The sequence below is a fragment of the Anomaloglossus baeobatrachus genome, chromosome 2, assembly GCF_048569485.1.
Source record: "Anomaloglossus baeobatrachus isolate aAnoBae1 chromosome 2, aAnoBae1.hap1, whole genome shotgun sequence".
Taxonomy (NCBI): Eukaryota; Metazoa; Chordata; class Amphibia; order Anura; family Aromobatidae; genus Anomaloglossus; species Anomaloglossus baeobatrachus.
In genome coordinates, this window is record NC_134354.1 from 628,479,454 (window position 1) to 628,504,659 (window position 25,206).

Here is a 25,206-nt window from a genome sequence, read left to right on the forward strand (position 1 = left end):
TGATAAATTAAACAATCTTTTATTCCATGGGTCTACGCGTTTCAAGGTCTAAGACCTCTTCTTCAGGACCAGTAAATCAACACTGCATGTACAGAGAGATGAACCCTTTTATACATATGGTATCCACAAAGTACCACCTCCCGGAACTTTGAAAAAAGTCAGAAAGAAAAAGAAAAAAAAGACCTCTGCATGCATGATGCAGCACTTTCTGCAGACATAACAATACTCTGTTAAATGTTCATAGACTGGTCATCTTAATAGTTTACATGAAAAATAAACAATAATTGGATGAAAAATCAAGAAAAAATAAGAAATGAGAGGAATAGTATGAAAAAATTTCAATTTTCGGGACAAGAACTCCAAAGTAGGAGTCCCTAATTATAAGGTAAAATCCGACTTTTAGTGGTGAACGCCACCAGTGATTTTTATATCTGTGTACCCATAAATATGTAACACAGGTAAATTATATTGACATCTAGGTGAAAGAAAAAAATATATATATATAAATATATGTATGGCAAAACATATTTTATAGAAAAAACTATAAAAAGTAATACATAATAAATAATGAAAAAATAAAATGCTGTGATATGTTAAATAAAAATTGTAAAGGAATTTTTTGCCCAGGAATAAAAATATAAATATAAAATTGTAAAAAAGTTATGTGAATCTTTATTATTTGTATTGTGGGTTAAAAAGCTTTTAAAATAGTCACTCCAAACAGTTAGGAGGAGGAGGACATATTTGTACTCATTATTCCTGGAGAGGCCCAAGCAAAAAAGGACTCTAGGTTATTATCGGGCATAAGCGTGGAAAAAGCATCTATACGCATGCTCCTAACCCTGCCATGAGGACAGATTAGTACAACAGTGTATAGAAATCATTAAAACCCCTTTTGCCGCAAGAGCACCAGACCATGATAAAAATTGAAAACTAAAATTCTCACATACATAAAAGACTGATCAAAATGTAATGATAGAATTAAATACACAGGTCCATAAAAACTATAAAGCATATAAAAGGGATAATAAGGATAAGATAAAAAGAGGCAGGATGACCATCTCAATTTTTTTTTTATATAAAATCAGTAGAAGAGGTCTGTCACTTCATTAAGTCCTATCGGTTTTAGTGTATTTAATCTATAAATCCAGAATGTCTCTTTTTTTATTTAAAGCCTCAATTATGTTAGCAGTATTATTAGGGATTTGTTCAATTGGTGTTATAGTGATGTCTGCCTTTTTACCATGTATTAACGTGCAATGTCGGGACAGACCATGCAAAAGGAACCCTTTCTTGATATTGTGTCTGTGGGAATTTATTCTATTATGTAGGGGCTGTCTGGTTCTCCCTTCATATTTTTTTCCACATACACAATCAATAAGATAGACAACAAAATCAGAGTGGCATGTGAGGTGTCCCTTAATAGTGTATTTTTCTGGTTCTTCTGCTGGACCAAATGTCTTTCTTTTATGCGCAATGGATGTGCAGCATAGACAGTTTTTACTAAAACACTTTGAGACCCCCGATTGAGCATTCCCTTTTGTTACAATTGATAGGGAGTCTCAGCCTACTGGGTGCCACAATATTCCTAATGGTGGGGGCTCTCCTGAAAGTAATGCCTGGAAAAGGTGGAAGGATGTTTTTAAGCACAGGGTCCCCCAAAAGGATCTCCCAGTGCTTAGTAAGGGTCTTTTTAATAACAGCGTTGTCATGGCTAAAAGTGGTGATAAAATTAGAGCTAAAATCAGAAGGACCACTATGCGGGAACATCTTTTTAGAGGTTAAAATCAGATCATCCTGTCTCATATTCTTGGTTTCTTTAAAAGCACGCGTTAAAAGTTTTTTGGGGTAAGTTCCTAATAATACTCCTAACATAATTGAGGCTCTAAATAAAAAAGAGACATTCTGGATTTATAGATTAAATACACTAAAACCGATAGGACTTAATGAAGTGACAGACCTCTTCTACTGATTTTATATAAAAAAAAATTTGAGATGGTCATCCTGCCTCTTTTTATCTAATCCTTATTATCCCTTTTATATGCTTTATAGTTTTTATGGATCTGTGTATTTAATTCTATCATTACATTTTGATCAGTCTTTTATGTATGTGAGAATTTTAGTTTTCAATTTTTATCATGGTCTGGTGCTCTTGCGGCAAAAGGGTTTTAATGATTTCTATACACTGTTGTACTAATCTGTGTATGATCTGTCATCATCTCTCTTTTCTTGTTTCTGAAACATACACATGGCCCCTTGAACCAGGTTTACCCCTGGCGCAGGCGCTTTAGTTTTGTTCCCACGGTCTCAGTTCTGGCATTTACTCCGTACCGCTACTCTGTGTCCTCATGGCAGGGTCAGGAGCATGCGTATAGATGCTTTTTCCACGCTTATGCCCGATAATAACCTAGAGTCCTTTTTTGCTTGGCCCTCTCCAGGAATAATGAGTACAAATATGTCCTCCTCCTCCTAACTGTTTGGAGTGACTATTTTAAAAGCTTTTTAACCCACAATACAAATAATAAAGATTCACATCACTTTTTTACAATTTTATATTTATATTTTTATTCCTGGGCAAAAAATTCCAAAAAATTCCTTTACAATTTTTATTTAACATATCACAGCATTTTATTTTTTCATTATTTATTATCTATTACTTTTTATAGTTTTTTCTATAAAATATGTTTTGCCATACATATATATATATATATATATATATACATATATGCGTTCACCACTAAAAGTCGGATTTTTGCCTTATAATTAGGGACTGCTACTTTGGAGTTCTTGTCCCGAAAATTGTCATTTTTTCATACTATTCCTCTTATTTCTTATTTCTTTTTTCTTGATTTTTCATCCAATTATTGTTTATTTTTCATGTAAACTATTATGATGACCAGTCTATGAACATTTAACAGAGTATTGTTATGTCTGCAGAAAGTGCTGCATCATGCATGCAGAGGTCTTTTTTTTTCTTTTCTTTCTGACTTTTTTTCAAAGTGCCGGGAGGCGGCGGTACTTTGTGGATACCATATGTATAAAAGGGTTCATCTCTCCGTACATGCAGTGTTGATTTACTGGTCCTGAAGAAGAGGTCTTAGACCTTGAAACGCGTAGACCCATGGAATAAAAGATCGTTTAATTTATCAACATCTCCTTCTGGATTACTGGCGGATTGCGCGGGTTTAACCCCTTCTCCCTCTCCACTTTGAAGTATGAAAAATATTACTGTACTTCTGCTGAATTAAAGAAAAAAACGCCTGAATTTAGTGATTTCCTTATCTCTCCTCACTCCTGACTTTAATTCATGCAGGATCTGGAGGCTGACTGGTCAGAAGGCAGCAGCTACCTCACTGGAAAGCGATCCAGCTCTGTAACCCAAGCTTTAACACAGCAGGTTTACTGCCCTCTAGTGCCTGTGTGATGTCACAACTTTATGACTATGGAACCTCAGGCTGTTGAACCCCGGAACTCTGCCTTTACCATGCTGCAGCTGCTTCCTATTTGCTGCTGCTCTACCTAAGGCCTCTTTCACACGTCTGTGTCTCCGGTACGTGTTTGGTCCGTTTCCTCACGTACCGGAGACACGAGCACACGTAGACCCATTAAAATCAATGGGTCTGCACTCACGTGTGTGTTCTGCCATGGGCCGTGTACGTGTGGAGCATACGTGTGTCCGTGTGCTCCACACGTAGACATGTCCTTTTTTCTCCGGCATCACGGGTGTCACACGGAACGCACACGGACCGCACGGAGGTGTTCCGTGTGACACGCGCCAGAAAAAACACACGTGTCTGAGAAAATAATAAAAAAAACTTTACTCACCTTCTCCAGCCCTCCTGTCTCTGCCGCTGCTGTCACTTGCTGCCGACCGCCGTTCATTATGCTCATTGCATATTCACTTCACTGCGGCCGGAAGCAGCAGCAGCGGGGAGTCGGCAGGACCGGAGAGGGAAGATCAGCACCACGGACAGCGAAGCCAGGGACAGGTGAGTAGAAAGTTCCTGTTCTCCGTGTGGTATCACGGATAACACAGGGAGAACACACGTGTGCCATAAACACGGCTCACGGAGGGCAAAACGCACCTTTGACACGTCCGTGAAAAACGTGCGTGGTTTTCACGGATGTGTGATAGAGGCCTAAGGGATATTTCAGACCTGTCTCGTATCGGAACGCATGGGGACTGACTGTCTCCCGACCCAAGGGAAATGTGCCGACTTATTATTATTTATTTTTATAGCGCCATTTATTCCATGGCGCTTTACAAGTGAAAGAGGGTATACGTACAACAATCATTAACAGTACAAAACAGACTGGTATAGGAGGAGAGAGGACCCTGTCCGCGAGGGCTCACAGTCTACAGGGAATGGGTGATGGTACAATAGGTGAGGACAGAGCTGGTTGCGCAGTGGTCTACTGGACTGAGGGCTATTGTAGGTTGTAGGCTTGTTGGAAGAGGTGGGTCTTGAGGTTCCTCTTGAAGCTTTCCATGGTAGGGGAGAGTCTGATGTGCTGAGGGAGAGCGTTCCAGAGTACGGGGGATGCACGGGAGAAATCTTGTACGCGATTGTGGGAAGAGGAGATAAGAGAGGCGCAGAGAAGGAGATCTTGTGAGGATCTGAGGTTGCGTGCAGGTAGGTACCGGGAGACTAGGTCACAGATGTAGGGAGGAGACAGGTTGTGCAAGGCTTTGTAAGTCATGGTTAGTGTTTTGAACTGGAGTCGTTGGGTGATGGGAAGCCAGTGAAGGGAATGGCAGAGCGGCGAGGCTGGGGGGTAGCGAGGGGAGAGGTGGATTAAGCGGGCCGCAGAGTTTAGGATAGATTGGAGGGGTGCAAGAGTGTTGGAAGGGAGGCCAGAGAGCAGGAGGTTGCAGTAGTCGAGGCGGGAGATGATGAGGGCATGCACTAATGTTTTTGCTGATACGACTTCATATATTTTAATGAGAATGGCAAGCTCGGTTCAGCAGATGCGGTGTCAGTCTGAGTATTGCGATCTGAGATCGGACCAGTGAGCATGGATGTCTGAAAGAGCCTTTAGGCATTAATATATTGCTGAATATGTAATAATATACAGTACAGACCAAAAGTTTGGACATACCTTCTCATCTCTAGAACAACTGTTAAGAGAACTTTGTGCAGCAGGCCTTCATGGTAAAATAGCTGCTAGGAAACCACTGCTAAGGACAGGCAACAAGCAGAAGAGACTTGTTTGGGCTAAAAAACACAAGGAATGGACATTAGACCAGTGGAAATCTGTGCTTTGGTCTGATGAGTCCAAATTTGAGATCTTTGGATCCAACCACCGTGTCTTTGTAGAAAAGGAGAACGGTTGGACTCTACATGCCTGGTTCCCACCGTCAAGGAGGAGGAGGTGTGATGGTGTGGGGGTGCTTTGTTGGTGACACTGTTGGGGATTTATTCAAAGTTGAAGGCATACAGAACCAGCATGCCTACCACAGCATCATGCAGCGGTGTGCTATTCCATCCGGTTTGCATTTAGTTGAACCATCATTTATTTTTCAACAGGACAATGACCCCAAACACACCTCCAGGCTGTGTAAGGGCTATTTGACCAAGAAGGAGAGTGATGGGGTGTCAAAGTCAGAATGACGATGATGATGAGACTTAAAGGATCTCTCAAGATCCGGCTGCTGTTTCTAATTAAAATGTCATGAGTGCACTTAGAGATTAAATAACTAGACAGAAAGTCAGTTACATCTATCTCCATGACTGGCTGTTAACCAAGTGTGTTTTTTATTGTTTGAAAGAAACTCTAGACCGAGCAGTAAGGGGGTGTAAACAAAAGTTTTAGTCCAATCAAATATCGCAGGGCAGGGCTTCATGACGTAGAGAGATCTACACATCCTCCTTGGATTGGTCAGTCCAGACTCCAGGAATTTCCTTTGTCCATCTGTCTTGGGTGTAGAACAGGAAATAGCAGCCATCTTCAAACTATATATATATATCCTAGTATATACTGAGTCTAAGGAAAATACACTGAATATGCAATATACATATATACATGTTAGTAAGAAACAAAAGCATTCACAAATATGTGAGTTAGTTCACATCTACTGAACTATATAACTGAGTCTATGAAATGGCTGAATTAAGTATTTTTGGATACTCAATTCTTTATCCTCAACAGTCCCCCCTAAAGACTTACTTCTGCCATTTCTAAATTCTAAGGGTACTGTGTTCCCTTAGGAAGAGAGGTAGAAAGATCTGTTGAAAAACCTGCCTAACTGAACGTTGAGGCATGGGCGGAAAGGGGAAAGGGGTTTTCTTCACCGGTTTGAGACCAAGGACTCCTAGGCGAGTCCTCACCCTTTGTAGTTGGACTTCCCCATGTCTCAAGGTTCTCTAAGTCCTCTCTTCTAACTGTTCTGGCAATGCTGGTCTAAGACTGTACAGGGTTTTCTGAAAAGGATAAGTATGAGCAGAACGCTCAGTGCAGCTCTGGTTGATTAACCCTTCTACAATGCGAGGTGTGGATCCATAGATGTTTCTGTGGTTGGATCAGCTCCTCTAGTGTTGACTCATGGCTCTTTCTCGCTTGTCCTTTAGGATCAATCAGTCTCCTGCCTGGAGACCATATGCTAATAGCTCTGATTTAAGATCTGGAATTGGAAAATACACCTGTTTATCACACTATTTAGTCAATTATATAAAAATATACATGTCTATGCTAAACCAAAAAACATCTTACATAAAGACCTGCTTATTGCAAAAAGAAAACAAAACATATACATTTTATACACGATTTGCCAGTTTCCACTTTTCTATAAAATATACACTTTTTGTAAACACATTTTTCTTTACATACCACCTTCATGTGCTTCTCAACAATAATGTCGTTTTCTGCACTGAAATGCCTCTGACCAAACCTGGAAAGAAATTTACACAACACGCACAGACTTGCATACAACGTGCTCATGATATACATCTATAATCAGTTTGCAGTCTCTAAGGGTACCTTCACACTTAGCGATGCAGCAGCGATCCGACCAGCGATCTGACCTGGTCAGGATCGCTGCTGCATCGCTACATGGTCGCTGGTGAGCTGTCAAACAGGCAGATCTCACCAGCGACCAGTGAACAGCCCCCAGCCAGCAGCGACGTGCAAGCGACGCTGCGCTTGCACGGAGCCGCCGTCTGGAAGCTGCGGAGACTGGTAACTAAGGTAAACATCGGGTATGGTTACCCGATGTTTACATTAGTTACCAGTGTGAGCAGGGAGCAGGGAGCCGCGCACACTGAGCGCTGGCTCCTTGCTCTCCTAGCTACAGTACACATCGGGTTAATTAACCCGATGTGTAATGCAGCTGCATGTGCAGAGAGCAGGGAGCCGCGCACACTGCTTAGCGCTGGCTCCTTGCTCTCCTAGCTGCTGTACACATCGGGTTAATTAACCCGATGTGTACAGCAGCTACATGTGCAGAGAGCTGGAGCCGGCAGCACAGGCAGCGTGAGAGCTGCAGAGGCTGGTAACTAAGGTAAATATCGGGTAACCACCTTGGTTACCCGATGTTTATCTTGGATACAGCTTACCTCAGCTGTCAGACGCCGGCTCCTGCTCCCTGCTCGGTTCATTTGTCGCTCTCTTGCTGTCACACACAGCGATCTGTGTGTCACAGCAGGAGAGCGGCTTTGAAGAAAACGAACCAGGGCTGTGTGTAACGAGCAGCGATCTCGCAGCAGGGGCCAGATCGCTGCTCATTGTCACACACAGCGAGATCGCTAATGAGGTCACTGCTGCGTCACAAAAAGCGTGACTCAGCAGCGATCTCGGCAGTGAGCTCGCTGTGTGTGAAGCACCCCTAAGAATGGGTAGAGTAGGTGCAGGGTGTTTCTACGGACTCTTTACAGTTTTTTTCTCACTTCGTTCTAGGCACTTGTCTCACGAGACTGGGTGAATCTGCCCACCTGGGTACTGAACCCTGGCGTCACCAAAGCACACACTGACAATTGTCTTTCACAGATGTTACCTGGGCCATCATTAAGAAGAGCTCTCATGGCAGAGAAAGCTTACCACCCTTTATCCACAGACCTTCCTCAGTCAGCTGGCTCTCTGCATGTCACACTCCATTCCTTGTTGATTTGCTTGTTCCTGTAGGGATTTAAGAACACAAGGAGTGACAGAAGTCACTGACGTGACCGGTGTCACCAAGGCATGGTCGGTATTGGTGAAAGACTCTCAACTCTAGGCCCGTTCACTGCTTCTTGGTCAGCTGCACCTGTGCGAGGATCTCCATCCGAATCCATCAGCTCAGATCTAGACTTTCTTTTCGGCATACCTAATTCATTTGACCACAGGAAAAAATCTACAACCTACATACACCTCTAAAGACTCTTACCCACTCCTGTTCTACCCATCAAGAGAGGCATTAATGCATCACTGTCTCCTGTATCAATAGGATTGGAGGGAGTGGTCGAATTTAGACTACCTCATGTGGTGTAAACAGCAGCATATCCAGTGCAGAATCGACCACCATCTGGTTTCATCTATAAAAACAAAAACTAAAAAATATAGATTAGATCATTCTTATAACTTTATCTCTGATCATAATACAGTTAGTGGTCATCTATACTTCACATGACTGAGAATACTAAATAAATAAACAAATAAATAAACAAATAAACATATAAGACAAGACTTTCCCATTTCAGTTAACAGATATACCTCATAGTAATCTAATAAACATAACCTATGGGAAAAAAGGTCAACTTCAAAACCTATCTAATATGCCTACTGCACCCTCGAAGAAACTGGAGAATATAATTAATACCTTATTCCCCCCTTGTTTAATTGTTTATTTACCAATATGGCAAAATTCTGCGTTTTTATACTGGTATTCCCTAAAAGGAAAAAAAATAAAACAGCAGGTAATAAATTAGCCACATACTAAAACTTAAAAAGAACAAACACTGAAAATAACGTATATCTCACAACAATATACATTACTGGGAAATTTTAAAACCTTACAATAAACACTGTATCCATAAAGAAAAGAAAAACCTTTCATAGTAGAAACAACTGAGACATGATTAAATGACAGCTGTGACTAGGTGACTAACCTGCAAAAATATATGAATTGTTTAGAAATAATCGTAAAAACAGAAAAGGTGATAGTCACAAAATAAAAATATATTGTTCAAATAAATCGCCATTAAAAACAAAACAACACAAATTATATCGCACATCCCATAAAATTTAATATTCCCTATTCCGGTATAAACAGCAAACTAAAAATGGGAAATCCTGAACTCCAAGGGTTAAACCAAACTTACGTCACTATTGGGGAAAGACACATTCCATCAAGACACATTCCATCCTTATCTCTTAAAAGCGAGAGAGGAAGAAGAAAAAAAAAAACCTCATGCTTTGTTATAACAAAGACGTAGCAGTGAACACATCCATTTCCCATATCTACATTGGATGCATTATACATTTTTCCTAATTCCTTTTTACAAATGGATTTGATACATTTTGACATCAGTATGGGTAAGTCGTTTACAATTTTTGTTTTAAATTAACTAACACAGTACAAAGATATACATATTTACCTTCCTCTATTTTATTTTATGATATAATGCTGCAGGACTTCTAAAATACCAATTGATTTTATGTAAACAGATATCTTTCCACTCATCAATTTTGTAAAAGTTTTACTTACTTATCTTTGACTTGCATTTATGGGATAGCTGAGTAAACAAATATACTATTTATACTTATTCAAATGTGTTAGTCATTTATACCACAGAACACCTCCCACCGGGGATGGGTGGAGAATCTTAGACAAAGAGCCATTGCGAGGGGTGTGGCTTATGAGGTGTACTGCCATCAGTGGGTGTAGCAAGACGGCTGCCACAGGAAGTTCCAGGCATCTGACTTCCGGGTGCAGCATCCATGTTGTGACTCCCTGGGTGTACTGGGAGTGGCTGGAACTACGTAGTAAACCAGGGATACTTTTAGTGCCTGTAAATTTGCATTTCAGCATACAAAAGAGAGATTTGATTAGCACCAGATATGATGACTTCTAAAGGAAAACCATGAGGCACAGCTAGAGAAAAACATTTAGTGATTCTACAAACAGCAACAGACAGTGAATGAGGTCTTTGTTCTCCAGTATACTCTCACTGGAGATTAATCTGAACTTCAATACATGGGTTGCAGCCTGCCATCTAGTGGTAGTCCAACGATTTTACACAACTTTTTGCAATCTTTTATATTTTTTCCGTTTTTTTTTTGTAACTAGGGCGACAGCGTTCTCAGCTCCTACTAAAAAGAACATATTTATCTTTTGAACAGAGTATACAGTGCTTAATTGGACCGGCCGTTCCAACGGAGTCCTTTCTCGCCTCGTCCGCGTTTGTAACGCGCTGACAGTGGCTCGCGTCTAATACGCAGGAGAATCCGCTAACTCCAGCACCCTCACCTTAACTAAAGTGAAATTCTTTCCCGCCTCGTCTGCTACGCAGACAGTGACATGCGCCTGAACCGCAGGGGAATACGCTAATTCCACTTTAAGTTAACAGAACCCTTCCCGCCTCGTCTATTATCTATCCAACATTCAATATTCAATATTTAATATTCAATATTTAATATCTAATATCTAACAAACAGTGGCTGTGTCATCCGCAACACAGGGGAATCGCTAGTTCTCATACTTCTGTTCAAAAACAAACAATTTAAAAAGACTGAAAAATGCATGAACCCGTTAATTTCTCTCTAATCCAAACCAAAATAACACTTGTCTTTCTTTCAAATCATTACAACTCTGTTTGCTTTACTATACAAAGGCTGCAGCCATCTCCTGTATGTTACCCCACTGACCCCTCCTTTCTCTTCACTGCAAAGAGCTGCGCTGTTTTGACCACCGATGTCTGCCTCTTCACTCCTCCACCCCCCTTGTTTCTCAGCTAAAAGACAGCAGAGACGTAGCTGTGTAATTCGATCTCTGCTCTTTCTCAAGCAGCTGGTGGACATATGGCCCCCACCTTTTTGCTTCCTCTGAGAATGTAAGGATGTAGCTGCTTCTGTGGGCTTCTGCTCCCCCCTCTCGCATTCTTTGTTCTCAATAGAAAGACTGTCATGGATGTCCCTGGGCTCTACCAGACCCCCGCAGTCTGCCTCTTCGCTCTCAGTGAAGAAGAAAAAAAAACTGCAGGCAGTGGGTGATTGATAACTTCCCCCTCTGCTTTCTTTGTGTAAGAGACTGCAGGCACAGCGCGTAATACAACTCCCGCTCTCTGTCCCGTATAAGCAGCCAGTGAGGGACTGACCCCCCTTCTTCCTTTGTTTAAAAGACTGCAAGCACGCTGGGCTTCTCTCCACCATTTCTATAGCTGTCTGCTCAGACAATTAACTCTCCGAGAACCAAACAGAGAAATCACAAGCTTGATTAACCATACACTATATACAAATAAACAGCTACTCAAAAAGCCCCCCATTTCTACCTTACTTACAGCTCAGAAATACAGACAGCCGGATCCTATACAAAAGACCTAAAAGCCAGCACCTATAGGGTCTGGGTTTTTCTCTCGGTCACCGGCGAGCGACAGTCACACCGTTAGGTCTCCGGTGCACTACCATTCTCCGGACTAGTGACCATTCCCTTTCGCCAGGTGTCTCTCGATCCACAGGTAAAACAGCACACACAATGTATATGATGCTTACCGTGAAACGGAGGGCGATCAAACCTCGATATCGAGCAACACCTGGATACTTGTGGAGTAGCCCCAGATGTCCGGAAAGTGGAAGCTCTGACTCACTCTTCTCGGTGGCCCCACACTTGGCGCGCCAACTGTCAAAGTCAGAATGACGATGGTGATGAGACTCAAAGGATCTCTCGAGATCCGGCTGCTGTTTCTAATTAAAATGTCATGAGTGCACTTAGAGATTAAATAACTAGACAGCAAGTCAGTTACATCTATCTCCATGACTGGCTCTTAACCAAGTGTGTTTTTTATTGTTTGAAAGAAACTCTAGACCGAGCAGTAAGGGGGTGTAAACAAAAGTTTTAGTCCAATCAAATATCGCAGGGCAGGGCTTCATTACGTAGAGAGATCTACACATCCTCCTTGGATTGGTCAGTCCAGACTCCAGGAATTTCCTTTGTCCATCTGTCTTGGGTGTAGAACAGGAAATAGCAGCCATCTTCAAACTATATATATATATCCTAGTATATACTGAGTCTAAGGAAAATACACTGAATATGCAATATACATATATACATGTTAGTAAGAAACAAAAGCATTCACAAATATGTGAGTTAGTTCACATCTACTGAACTATATAACTGAGTCTATGAAATGGCTGAATTAAGTATTTTTGGATACTCAATTCTTTATCCTCAACAGGGGTGCTACGCCAGATGACCTGGCCTCCACAGTCACCAGACCTGAACCCAATCGAGATGGTTTAGGGTGAGCTGGACCGCAGAGTGAAGGCAAAAGGGCCAACAAGTGCTAAGCATCTCTGGGAACTCCTTCAAGACTGTTGGAAAACCATTTCCGGTGACTACCTCTTGAAGCTCATCAAGAGAATGCCAAGAGTGTGCAAAGCAGTAATAAAAGCAAAAGGTGGCTACTTTGAAGAACCTAGAATATAAGACATATTTTCAGTTGTTTCACACTTTTTTAAGTATTTCATTCCACATGTTTTAATTCATAGTTTTGATGCCTTCAATGTGAATCTACAATTTTCAGAGTCCTGAAAATAAAGAAAACTCTCACATGACCGGAGCTCGTGCAGACCCCGCCCACCTCTTCCTTCCTGTACCTGGCTGGATCCACCGCGCTGCCGCCGCTGCCGCTACACCGGACGGAGAAAGTGACTCGGGTCTCTATCAAGGCAGGTAAGTATATGGGACCCTGCGGAGAAATCCGCAACAATAATTGACATGCTGCAGATTTTTCCGCACGAAAATCCGCACGATTTCCGCTGCGGAAAAATCCGCAGTGTGGGCACAACATTTCCCAAATGCCATAGAAATGGCTGGGGAGTAGCTGTGCTGCAGATTTCTGGAAAATCCGTGGCTTTTCCGCGAGAAATCCGCGCATTTTCCGCAGCGTGGGCACATAGCCTTAAGGGTACTTTGCACACTACGACATCGCAGCTGCTATGTTGTTGGGGTCAAATCAAAAGTGACGCACATCCGGCGTCGCTGTCGACATCGGTGTGTAAATCGTTTTTGATACGATTAACGAGTGCAAAAGCGTCAAAATTGTATGATCGGTATAGCATCGGTCATTTCCATAATTTCGGAAGGACAGATGTTACGATGTTGTTCCTCGTTCCTGCGGCAGCACACATCGCTGAGTGTGAAGCTGCAGGAGCGAGGAACATCGCCTTACCTGCGTCCCCCCTGCTTCTATTGGCCGCCTGCCGTGTGACGTCGCTGTGACGCCGCACGACCGGCCCCCTTAGGAAGGAGGCGGTTCGCCGGCAAGAGTGATGTTGCAGGGCAGGTGAGTGCATGTGAAGCTGCCGTAGCGATAATGTTCGCTACGGCAGCTATCACAAGATATCGCAGCTGCGATGGGGGCGGGGACTATCGCGCTCGGCATCGCAAGCATCAGCTTGCGATGTCGTAGTGTGCAAAGTACCCCTAACAAGTCATGAGACAGCCGCTGAACACATCCAGGTACTATATGACTACTTTTTCCAGCAGATTTCTCATGTCTTGCTATTTGATTGTGCTTCTCCATTTATTATTATAACCATGGTTCGCCAATGGCCGTCCCGATTACTTTCATCCATGATTTTTGCATGTGATGTGAAGAATCCGAGTTGTCACATGCTAGCAAATACAATACTTTTTTCCTTTCTGGATTATCTATTTTGTACTTAATGTAGATGTTGCATATGTAACCAGTGATTTGCTGTTCTCATTACCTATATGACCTATAGTCATCTGGTGATGCTCCACTGCCACCTATTGGTTACTAATTTTTTAATCACTCTTGCCCATGTTTTTTCTATAAATTTTATTTCTAACAAATGTATTCAAATAAAATTTCTATTTTAATATATTCAGTCTATATGTGAGTCTCCTGTTTCCTTTTGGTATTATGAGGTTGCCTGACCCCACAACTCTTGTGTAGGCCTCTGGTACTCAGTTTGGCACTGATTGGCTCAGATCGCTGACAGTGAGTATTTTTTATTTGGATTTCAATGTATGTTTTGCATCAAAATCAGTTTAGTAAATTAATAAACGATCCTCTATACTAAAATGAAGATGGTATGGAAAGAGCCTTTTTGAAGTTGGCACCTGAGCATTAAAACTTAAAGGGTATATATAGGACTTTAAAAAAAATATCCCTAAGCACTAACAGGTAGGTAGATGCTACCTACCTGTCTGTTGTGCCCGGTGCATTTCTTCGCCGGCACAGAGCGATCACAGACAGTGCCTGCCGGCGATACAATGGCTTAGTTAACAGAACCAAAGGCCTCTTTTCCGCTCTGCTCTCTCGACGGTGTTACATCACATGAAAGCCTTATGTGTCCAATATGTTTTCAAAATTTCGTGTTTGTTGCTTATGACAACAGTGTTCTACGCACGCAGGAAAACAAAATGACGGAGTCTAATGCGATATTCACAGCAACTGAGAGCAGAGGAGTGATAAAATTCTTGTTTCTGCAAGGAAAGTCTGTGAAGGATATTTATGGTGATATGTCGCAGACATTGGGGGATCAATGCCCTTCATATTCCACAGTTAAGAACTGGGTTCATTTCAGCTAAAGCAATAGCAAACATCATGGGGATTTCCCGTGAACATATTTGTGTCTTTATCCATGAACATTTGGACATGAGGAAACTATCTGCAAAGTGGGTCCCCAAATGTTTGACAAAAGATCAGAGAAGCATGCAAGTGAAAACTTCCCGGTCCATTTGTCAGCGTTTCTGGGCTGATAAAACCTTCCCGGATCGACTGGTCACTATGGATGAGACCTGGATTTATTTGTATGACCCTGAAAACAAGGAGCAGTCAAAAGAGTGGAGTCACAGTGGTTCTCCTCATCCAAAGAAGTTCAGGGTGCAAAAATCAGCCACTAAGGTGATGGAGTGTGTGTTCTGGGATAAGGAGGGCGTGCTGCTAGTGGACTACCTTTAAAAGGGTTCCTCCATGCCCACGAGTGAGAGGGGTATGGGAGGAAGCGGTGGCGTACATATTGAGGATTTGGAAAGTAGTTATACCCGTCACCCCTCAGGCTTGTTTGTTTCACTGTATAGAAGCCCCTACGGAAACTGACAGAGCAAGTGCTCACATTCCAGGTGTAATACACGTAGTATTGCTTGTAGTTAAGAAATGCCTTCTTAGGAATTGGCTGATAAGACAGACTCCGAGAAATACAGAATAGTTGATACCCTAAAAACAATAATGATGTACAACAAACTGGATTCGGAGAAACATAAGGAGAAGTCCACTAAAAGATTCTTCAAAAAGTGGAGAACATTTATTGAGCAAAGCTTTACACAAATGGAAATCACCCAGTTAATTAAAGCATTTGAACACACATCTTGGTATTGTGTGGAAGACACTGCAGGGACACTAGGGACACTGAAGATAAGGAGCATCTAAAGGACCAACTGAATTGAACAAATAGGTTAGGTTGTTAAGTTAAAGTTAATTATTGTTAAGATAATTCTATGAAGATGAAATTGTTGTGACAATGGAAAAGAAAATGATGTAACAGAAGCATTGTACAATCCGGAGACATTTTATGGAATGTAACAACATGTTCTCTTGTTGATGATATGTGCTTGCTGACATCAAATAAAATATGTTTAAAAAAAAAAAAAGGGTTCCACCATCAATGAAAGGTATGACATTGAACTTTTGGACCAATTGAAGGCAGCTCTGAAAGCCAAAAGGCGCGGCAAGCTGTCTAAAGGAATCTTGTTCCTGCAAGACAATGCCTCCGCTCACACTGCACAAGCGACCGCGGCAAAACTTGCAGAGCTGGGCTTCCAGCTGGTTGACCACCCCCCTTATTCACCAGATCTAGCTCCCTCCGACTATCATCTGTTTCCAAACCTGAAGAAACACCTCAAGGGTACCAAAGTTCACACCATTTCTGATGCCATGGCTGCTACGCATGCCTGGTTTGAGGTACAACTGAAATCCTTCTTTTTGCTAGGCTTACAGAACTTGGAATACCGATGTAAGAAGGGTGTTGATATCAGTGGAGAGTACCGTACGTGGAATAAATTTAAAGTTTCACCACCCTATCTCGTTTCTTTCTGGGTAAAGCCAAAGACTTATCAGCAGCCCCTCGTATCTCACCCCATCTACAGAGCAGAGCAGATGAAAAGCCGCCACTTGGTTCACAGAACAGCAGCAGTAGCCTATTGGTCACTCATTTTTCAAGAACTCTTGCCTATGTTTTTCTATAAATTTTACGTATTAAAATAAAATTTCTATTTTAATATATTCAACCTACAGTTAGGTCCAGAAATATTTGGACAGTGACACAAGTTTTGTTATTTTAGCTGTTTACAAAAACATGTTCAGAAATACAATTATATATATATAATATGGGCTGAAAGTGCACACTTCCAGCTGCAAAATGAGAGTTTTCACATCCAAATCGGAGAAAGGGTTTAGGAATCATAGCTCTGTAATGCATAGCCTCCTCTTTTTCAAGGGACCAAAAGTAATTGGACAAGGGACTCTAAGGGCTGCAATTAACTCTGAAGGCATCTCCGTCGTTAACCTGTAATCAATGAAGTAGTTAAAAGGTCTGGGGTTGATTACAGGTGTGTGGTTTTGCATTTGGAAGCTGTTGCTGTGACCAGACAACATGCGGTCTAAGGAACTCTCAATTGAGGTGAAGCAGAACATCCTGAGGCTGAAAAAAAAGAAAAAATCCATCAGAGAGATAGCAGACATGCTTGGAGTAGCAAAATCAACAGTCGGGTACATTCTGAGAAAAAAGGAATTGACTGGTGAGCTTGGGAACTCAAAAAGGCCTGGGCGTCCAGGGATGACAACAGTGGTGGATGATCGCCGCATACTTTCTTTGGTGAAGAAGAACCCGTTCACAACATCAACTGAAGTCCAGAACACTCTCAGTGAAGTAGGTGTATCTATCTGTCTCTAAGTCAACAGTAAAGAGAAGACTCCATGAAAGTAAATACAAAGGGTTCACATCTAGATGCAAACCATTCATCAATTCCAAAAATAGACAGGCCAGAGTTAAATTTGCTGAAAAACACCTCATGAAGCCAGCTCAGTTCTGGAAAAGTATTCTATGGACAGATGAGACAAAGATCAACCTGTACCAGAATGATGGGAAGAAAAAAGTTTGGAGAAGAAAGGGAACGGCACATGATCCAAGGCACACCACAACCTCTGTAAAACATGGTGGAGGCAACGTGATGGCATGGGCACGCATGGCTTTCAATGGCACTGGGTCACTTGTGTTTATTGATGACATAACAGCAGACAAGAGTAGCCGGATGAATTCTGAAGTGTACCGGGATATACTTTCAGCCCAGATTCAGCCAAATGCCGCAAAGTTGATCGGACGGCGCTTCATAGTACAGATGGACAATGACCCCAAGCATACAGCCAAAGCTACCCAGGAGTTCATGAGTGCAAAAAAGTGGAACATTCTGCAATGGCCAAGTCAATCACCAGATCTTAACCCAATTGAGCATGCATTTCACTTGCTCAAATCCAGACTTAAGACGGAAAGACCCACAAACAAGCAAGACCTGAAGGCTGCGGCTGTAAAGGCCTGGCAAAGCATTAAGAAGGAGGAAACCCAGAGTTTGGTGATGTCCATGGGTTCCAGACTTAAGGCAGTGATTGCCTCCAAAGGATTCGCAACAAAATATTGAAAATAAAAATATTTTGTTTGGGTTTGGTTTATTTGTCCAATTACTTTTGACCTCCTAAAATGTGGAGTGTTTGTAAAGAAATGTGTACAATTCCTACAATTTCTATCAGATATTTTTGTTCAAACCTTCAAATTAAACGTTACAATCTGCACTTGAATTCTGTTGTCGAGATTTCATTTCAAATCCAATGTGGTGGCATGCAGGGCCCAACTCGCGAAAATTGTGTCACTGTCCAAATATTTCTGGACCTAACTGTATATGCTCATCTCCATTTTCCTGTTGGTAATAAGAAGTTGCTGTAACCCTGACCCCAAACTCCTGTGTATGCCTCTTAAGGGGGCTTTACACGCTGCGACATCGCTAATGCGGAGTCGTTGGGGTCACGGAATTTGTGACGCACATCCGGCCGCATTAGCGATGTTGCTGCGTGTGACACCGATGAGCGATTTTGCATCGTTGTAAAAACGTGCAAAATCGCTCATCGGTGACATGGGGGTCCATTCTCGATTATCGTTACTGCAGCAGTAACGATGTAGTTCGTCGCTCCTGCGGCAGCACACATCGCTCCGTGTGACGCCGCAGGAACGAGGAAGCTCTTCTTACCTGCCTCCCGGCCGCAATGCGGAAGGAAGGAGGTGGGCGGGATGTTACGTCCCGCTCAGCTCCGCCCCTCCGCTGCTATTGGGCGGCCGCTCAGTGACGTCGCTGTGACGCCGCACGGACCGCCCCCCTTAGAAAGAAGGCGGTTCGCCGGTCACAGCGACGTCGCCGGGCAGGTAAGTATGTGTGACGGGTCTGCGCGATGTTGTGCGGCACGGGCAGCGATTTGCCCGTGTCGCGCAACAGATGGGGGCGGGTACCCACACTAGCGATATCGGGACCGATATCGCAGTGTGTAAAGTAGCCTTTACTCTGAAATTGACAAAGCCATTGTATCCTGGAAGGAACCTTCTGTGATTGCTCTGTGCTGATGAAGAACGGCACCGGTACACAACAGGCAGCAACTGCCTGCCTGTTAGTGATTAGGCACATTTTCTTTTTTTGAAAGTCTCGGATATACTCTATAACTGTGCTGCTGTCTCTGTCCTGTCTTGCATTATGTGGATCTCTATCCCTACCATGTATTTGGTATTCTCCAGTTCTGGGCTGCCATCCTGCATCACTACAATTTGATCATCCTTTGTGCCCCAAAGAGCGTCTTATGCTTTGTTTCTTATTTGTGAGTTGGAATAACAACGGCATCTTGCAGTCCCTGGGATGCTAAACAGAACTTAAGAGAGAGTTCTTATTCCTGAACTAATCTCAGCAGAAAAAGTCACTAAAGGGCACTTTACACGCTGCGATATTGCTATCGATAGCTAGCGAGCGTACCCGCCCCCATCGGTTGTGCGGCAAATCACTGCCCGTGGCGCCCAACATCGCGTACACCCATCACACGGATTTACCTTCCCTGCGGCGTCGCTGTGGCCAGCAAACCGCTTCCTTTCTAAGGGGGCAGTGGTTCGTGCGGCGTCACAGCGACGTCACACGGCAGCCGTCCAATAGAAGCGGAGGGGCGGAGATGAACGGGCGGAATATCCCGCCCACCTCCTTCCTTCCTAATTGCCGGTGGACGCAGGTAAGGAGATGTTCGTCGTTCCTGCGGTGTCACACATCACACAACGACGAACAACGAGCGGCATGCACCACCAACGATATTATGAAAAGGAGTGACGTGTCAACGATCAACGATTTTTGATGTTTTGTTGATCGTCGCTCCTAGGTGTCACATGCTGCGATGTTGCTAACGATGCCGGATGTGCGTCAGTAACGACGTGACCCCGAAGATATACAGTTAGCGATGTTGCAGCGTGTAAAGCACCCACAGGTATCAACCATAAGAGAGATTGCAAAAATGGAAACGGTCATGTTTAGGCGCTGATGGTATGAAGAATCTTAGGATTCCAAAACAGTTTTTTTTTTATTAATGCCAACGTACGTACACATCGGACCGGAACCTTTCTCAATATATAAAAACCTTTATACCTTGAGAAATGCATTTATTTCACTTAAATGTGACAGTTTCCATATTTGCCATTATACAGTGTCCACCCATATCCTGTCCACCGCCATTAACTTGAGAATGGCGGCAGCTATAGGCATAGAAGTGGTGTCTAGGTATAGTAAAGTAGCCATGCGCTACACAATGAAACTACCTTTAGCGCCACCTGGTGGAAAACAACGCAATAATATGAAACCCATGACCCCCACAAAACATTGAATGCTGGTCATGCATATGGCGCTCATTTAACTTTGAAGCTCAAAGTGGCCACTGTCAGCTGCAATGCACATCTGGACTCTGGACAGCATACTGTATCTTGCTGCACGTTGTGCAATATGGTAGGTGACACATTTGCACAAGCATCTGTGATACGTCGTCGTAGGTCCTGCAGTGTTGGTGGAAGGGTCGCATACACCTGCTGTTTGATGTGACCTCACAGAAAAGTCCAATGGGGTCATGCTAACCTGACCTGGAGGCCACTCCACGCAGCCACCATACCCAATGACTTGTAGGAAGGTCTCCATGAGGTATCGCTTCATGGCCGCAGCCTTGTGAGTTGTAAACGTTCTAATCATAGCATTTGCATTGAATTGATGATGCCCTACAACTTTGTAATTCACTTTTTTTCTCTATCTCGTTCCGTTTTCGAGATAAAAATGCTAACTCCGTTGTTTTCCACCTGGTGGCGCTATAGCTGGTTTATTTGCGTAGCGCATGGCTACTTTACTATACCTAGACACCACCTCTATGCCTATAGCTGCCGCCGTTCTCAAGTTAATGGTGGTGGACAGGATTGGGTGGACACACTGTATATCTGGAAGAACCATTTGCTCCAGACACAAGGCAGCAGCATCGATTTTCCACACTTATATAGGTGTGCCTGCACAACACCTTCAGATGAGCGCTACCATCGCTTACACTCTTCCTTTACCAGACGGTATTGCCCTATTTTGTGTGTGGGCTTTTGTCCCCCTCCAGAGCTTCTCACCCATAAGTGTAAGCACCTACACAGATAGTGTGAGGTAGAGACCACCTATGTTGTTAATGGTCGCTATGTAACGCAGTGGAGGAGGTCCCCAGCATTATAAAACCTGAAATTGTTACTATGGGACCTGTAGTTCCACAAGTCTTGGTATTGTATTTAAGGGTCAGGTTCCCTTTAAGGATAGCCAGCGTGCTGGACAGGTCTGGATATTCACATACTGTATGTTCTCGCAGAATATGGTGGCACACAAACAAACGAATAATCTTTGTCAAAGACTGTATTTATTGTACCAAAATAACACTATAGAAATAAAGGTAACACTTCCATTGTGCAACGCAAATAATTAAATGCAATTAAAAAACAACAAAAAGCCACATCAGAATTACTGTTTTGTTTATATTCCTCTCCATAAAGGGTTAAAGGGGGTGTCCCTCCGCTGGGTCCTGCACTCGTCGGCAGATTTAGGAACTTTTATGCCCTGACAAAATGGCTCATTAGGTGGGCCACCCTGCTCTGTGCATTGGGGGCTGCAAGGTAAGGCTGAGCACAGTGCTTGGCATCCCCATAGAGAATGAATAAACAGGTGGTTGAGTGTGACACTGCTGCTTTACTCTACCAGGGATAAAAGTCCCCCGTCCTGCAGATAGGAGAAGGTAACACAGGTCGGACCCCCAACAATCAATAGGCTATCTATTCCGCAGACGGGTGATAACTAATTTGCACAGGACAATTCCATTAAAGCCACGAGTCTGCAGTCACTGTATGTGTCACGCTATGTGACTGCAGACTTGTGAACCCTCACATTGCAAGTACTGTACACTGTGAGGATTCTCCAGGGTCAGGGCTGGGAACAGCGGTCACGTGCCCACAAATACGTGATATGCAGACTCCCGGCCAGAATCAGACTAGACGGGAGCGGCCTTCTCTATACAAGTGTACAGAATGAGGCCGCACCCATCTGGTGACTGCAGGATCCTCACATTGTGTGCACTGTGAGGATTCTCCAGGGTCAGAGCAGGGAACGGCGGTAACGTGGCCATATGTGATATGCAGACTCCTGGCCAGAATCCGACTAGCTGGGTGCGGCATTCTTAATGTAAGTGTATAGAGCGAGGCCGAGCCCATCTAGTGACTGCAGACTTGTGGATTTACACATTTAAAGGGAACCTGTCAGGTGTAATATATACCCAGAACCACGAGCAATTCTGGGTGCATATTGCTAATCCCTGCCTAATCGTCCCTGTATACACTAGCATAGATAAAGAGATATTTAGAAAAAGTATTTCTAAAGATCCTTTATGATATGCTAATGAGGCCAGGGACTAGTCACCAGTGCATTAGTTCCCCCAACTAGTCCGCCCTCTTAGCATATTAGCATACCCTCAGGGGAGTGCTAACATGCTATTCAATGCCCATTGCCTAGCGTCATCAGCGGTGACTGTGTCCGTTGTCACTGCATCAGACGCCGGTCAGTGAGCATGATCTGAATTCACCGCACTTCTGCTCTTGTGCACTATGAAGCCTGATGTACATGTTCCGATTTCAAAGAGGTCTAGTGCGCATGACCGAAAGTGCTGGGACCGATCATGCGCACTGCCCGGCGTCTGATGTGGTGACAACAGACACAGGCGTCACCACTGATGACACTAGGCAATAGGCGTGCTAACATGCTAAGAGGGTGGATTAGTTGGGGGAACTAACGCCCTTGCGACTAGTCCCCTCGCTCATTAGCATAAGATAAAAGATCTTAGAAATACTTTTTCTAAAGATCTCTTTATCTATGCTAGTGCATACAGGGACAGTTAGGCGGGGATTAGAGATATGCACCCAGAAGTACTCGTGGTTCTGGATCCATATTACACCTGACAGGTTCCCTTTAAATGTGTAAATCCACAAGTCTGCAGTCACTAGATGGGCTCGGCCTCGCTCTATACACTTACATTGAGAATGCCGCACCCAGGTAGTCGGATTCTGGCCAGGAGTCTGCATATCACATACTCACGGCCACGTGACCACCGTTCCCTGCTCTGACCCTGGAGAATCCTCACAGTGTACAGAAATATGCACCCAGAACTGCTTGTGGATCTGGATGCATATTGCACCTAACAGGTTCACTGTAAAGGGAATCTGTCACCAGTTTTTTGCTCCCCCCATCTGAGAGCAGCATAAGGTAAAGACAGAGACCTTGATTCCAGTGATGTGTCACTTACTGAGCTGTTTGCGGTCATTTGATAAACTCAATGTTTTCTCTGCTGCAGATCTAGGAGTTAGGCCGGAGTTCCACTTGTGTATGACTTGCATCGGTATCACCTGGCACGGCTGCACACTCTCTGGACACTAGCCCCTGCGCTGCATATAAATACCTGCAGCCGACCCGCTCCTCTCAGGAGAGTGTGTGCCGTTTGATACGCGAGACTCACACAAGTCACACACAAGTGGAACTGTATCCTTATACAGAGCTCATGAATATGCTGGACTACCTGGCAGCACGCCAAGTAGTCCTCCAATGATAATCTGCTGCTGATTAATCAGTTTTATCAATATTACACTAAGCAGCCCAGTAAGTGACACATCACTGAAATCAGGATCGCTACCCCTACATTATGCTGCTCTCAGATGAGGTGGCAAAAACCTGGTGACAGATTCCCGCTAATACATGTTAGATAGAGGGGTGCTGTCAGCTGATTTATGTGGCCTGATTCACACTGGCTGCGTTATTGCAGAGGAAATACCCTGTGAAAGGCCGGGAACCTATCATATGACTGGTCCCTGGTGGCCCCTCTTCGCCCTACACTGACAGATCTCTAATGTGTATACGTATAAAGATACTGTCACTCTAGAGAGCAGGGAGGAGCCCAGTGATTGGCTGCGGCGGTGAAAGCAATGTCACCAATGCAACAAAATCACTAGCCTGAACCTTCGACAGAGACCTGGTAAGAAAACCTGCTCTTATTATTATGTCAGGAATATGAAGGCGTTTGGGGTTTATTTTCCTTCAGGCGGAAACCCCCTCTAAATCCACACATAGCCCCTCTTACTGTAGCCCGTGCTCCAGGCTGTCACTGTGACTACCCGCTCCGGCGCTGACATGCGCATTGCGCACTGCTCCGCCCATTTCCGGGAGATTCGACTCCAGACGCCGCCTCTACTGACAGCGTGGAGGCCATGACGTCAGCAGCTCAGTAGGCGGTGCGCGCTGCTATTGGCTCCCCACATCCCTTGCAGCAGCGACAATGGGCGTGATTAATTCCCTGTAAACGCTTCCGGGTCGTGTGAGCCCGCCCCTTGGTGGTGTTGCCAGGTTTCAGGATCCCGGAAGCGGATCTGACAGACCCTGCTTCTGTGGCTGCCCCACTGTAGAGGGTAGGAGTGGAGATGATGGCCGGGGCCGAGGAGCTGGAGGCTCGGGAGAGGCTGGCACTGTGGGATCGGAGGACGGAGCCGCTGGCCCCAATGACAGAGAGGCAGACAGACTCCGTGCTGGAGCTGAAGGCAGCGGCTGAGGAGCTGCCAATCCCTGCAGAGGTGAGTGCCCGGCATGACAGCTTGTGGGGTCTGCTCCGCCGGCTGCGGGATGTCCGTGTCCCCATGATGTGTCCGGGGCTGCAAAGCTTCATATTCATGGATGCGATGAGCAGATGACCCCACACAGGTGAGGCAAGGGCCCCCCTATATAGAGACATGGTAACACCCCCCCTGTATAGAGAGATGGCAACGTCCCCCCCCCGTATAGAGAGATGGCAACGTTCCCCCCCCTGTATAGAGAGATGGCAACGTTCCCCCCCCTGTATAGAGAGATGGCAACGTCCCCCCCCTGTATAGAGAGATGGCAACGTCCCCCCCCCCCTGTATAGAGAGATGGCAACGTCCCCCCCTGTATAGAGAGATGGCAACGTCCCCCCCCCCCCTGTATAGAGAGATGGCAACGTCCCCCCCCCCTGTATAGAGAGATGGCAACGTTCCCCCCCCCCTGTATAGAGAGATGGCAACGTCCCCCCCCCTGTATAGAGAGATGGCAACGTTCCCCCCCCCCCCCCTGTATAGAGAGATGGCAACGTTCCCCCCCCCCTGTATAGAGAGATGGCAACGTTCCCCCCCCCCCCCTGTATAGAGAGATGGCAACGTTCCCCCCCCCCCCTGTATAGAGATGGCAACGTTCCCCCCCCCTGTATAGAGATGGCAACGTTCCCCCCCCCTGTATAGAGATGGCAACGTTCCCCCCCCCCTGTATAGAGATGGCAACGTTCCCCCCCCCTGTATAGAGATGGCAACGTTCCCCCCCCCTGTATAGAGATGGCAACGTTCCCCCCCCTGTATAGAGATGGC

The 25,206-nt window shown here is 44.4% G+C and overlaps 1 protein-coding gene across 1 annotated transcript in view; it reads left to right on the forward strand.

The window, feature by feature from the left end:
- Window positions 1–24,184: 24,184 nt before the first annotated feature.
- COG3 (component of oligomeric golgi complex 3) overlaps window positions 24,185–25,206 on the forward strand; it is a 234,030-nt gene continuing 233,008 nt past the window's right edge. The window contains exon 1 of the mRNA XM_075336880.1: window positions 24,185–24,405. Within this exon, the coding sequence (XP_075192995.1) occupies window positions 24,256–24,405 (150 nt within the window). The 5' untranslated portion in view covers window positions 24,185–24,255. The remainder of the gene's footprint in view (window positions 24,406–25,206) is intronic.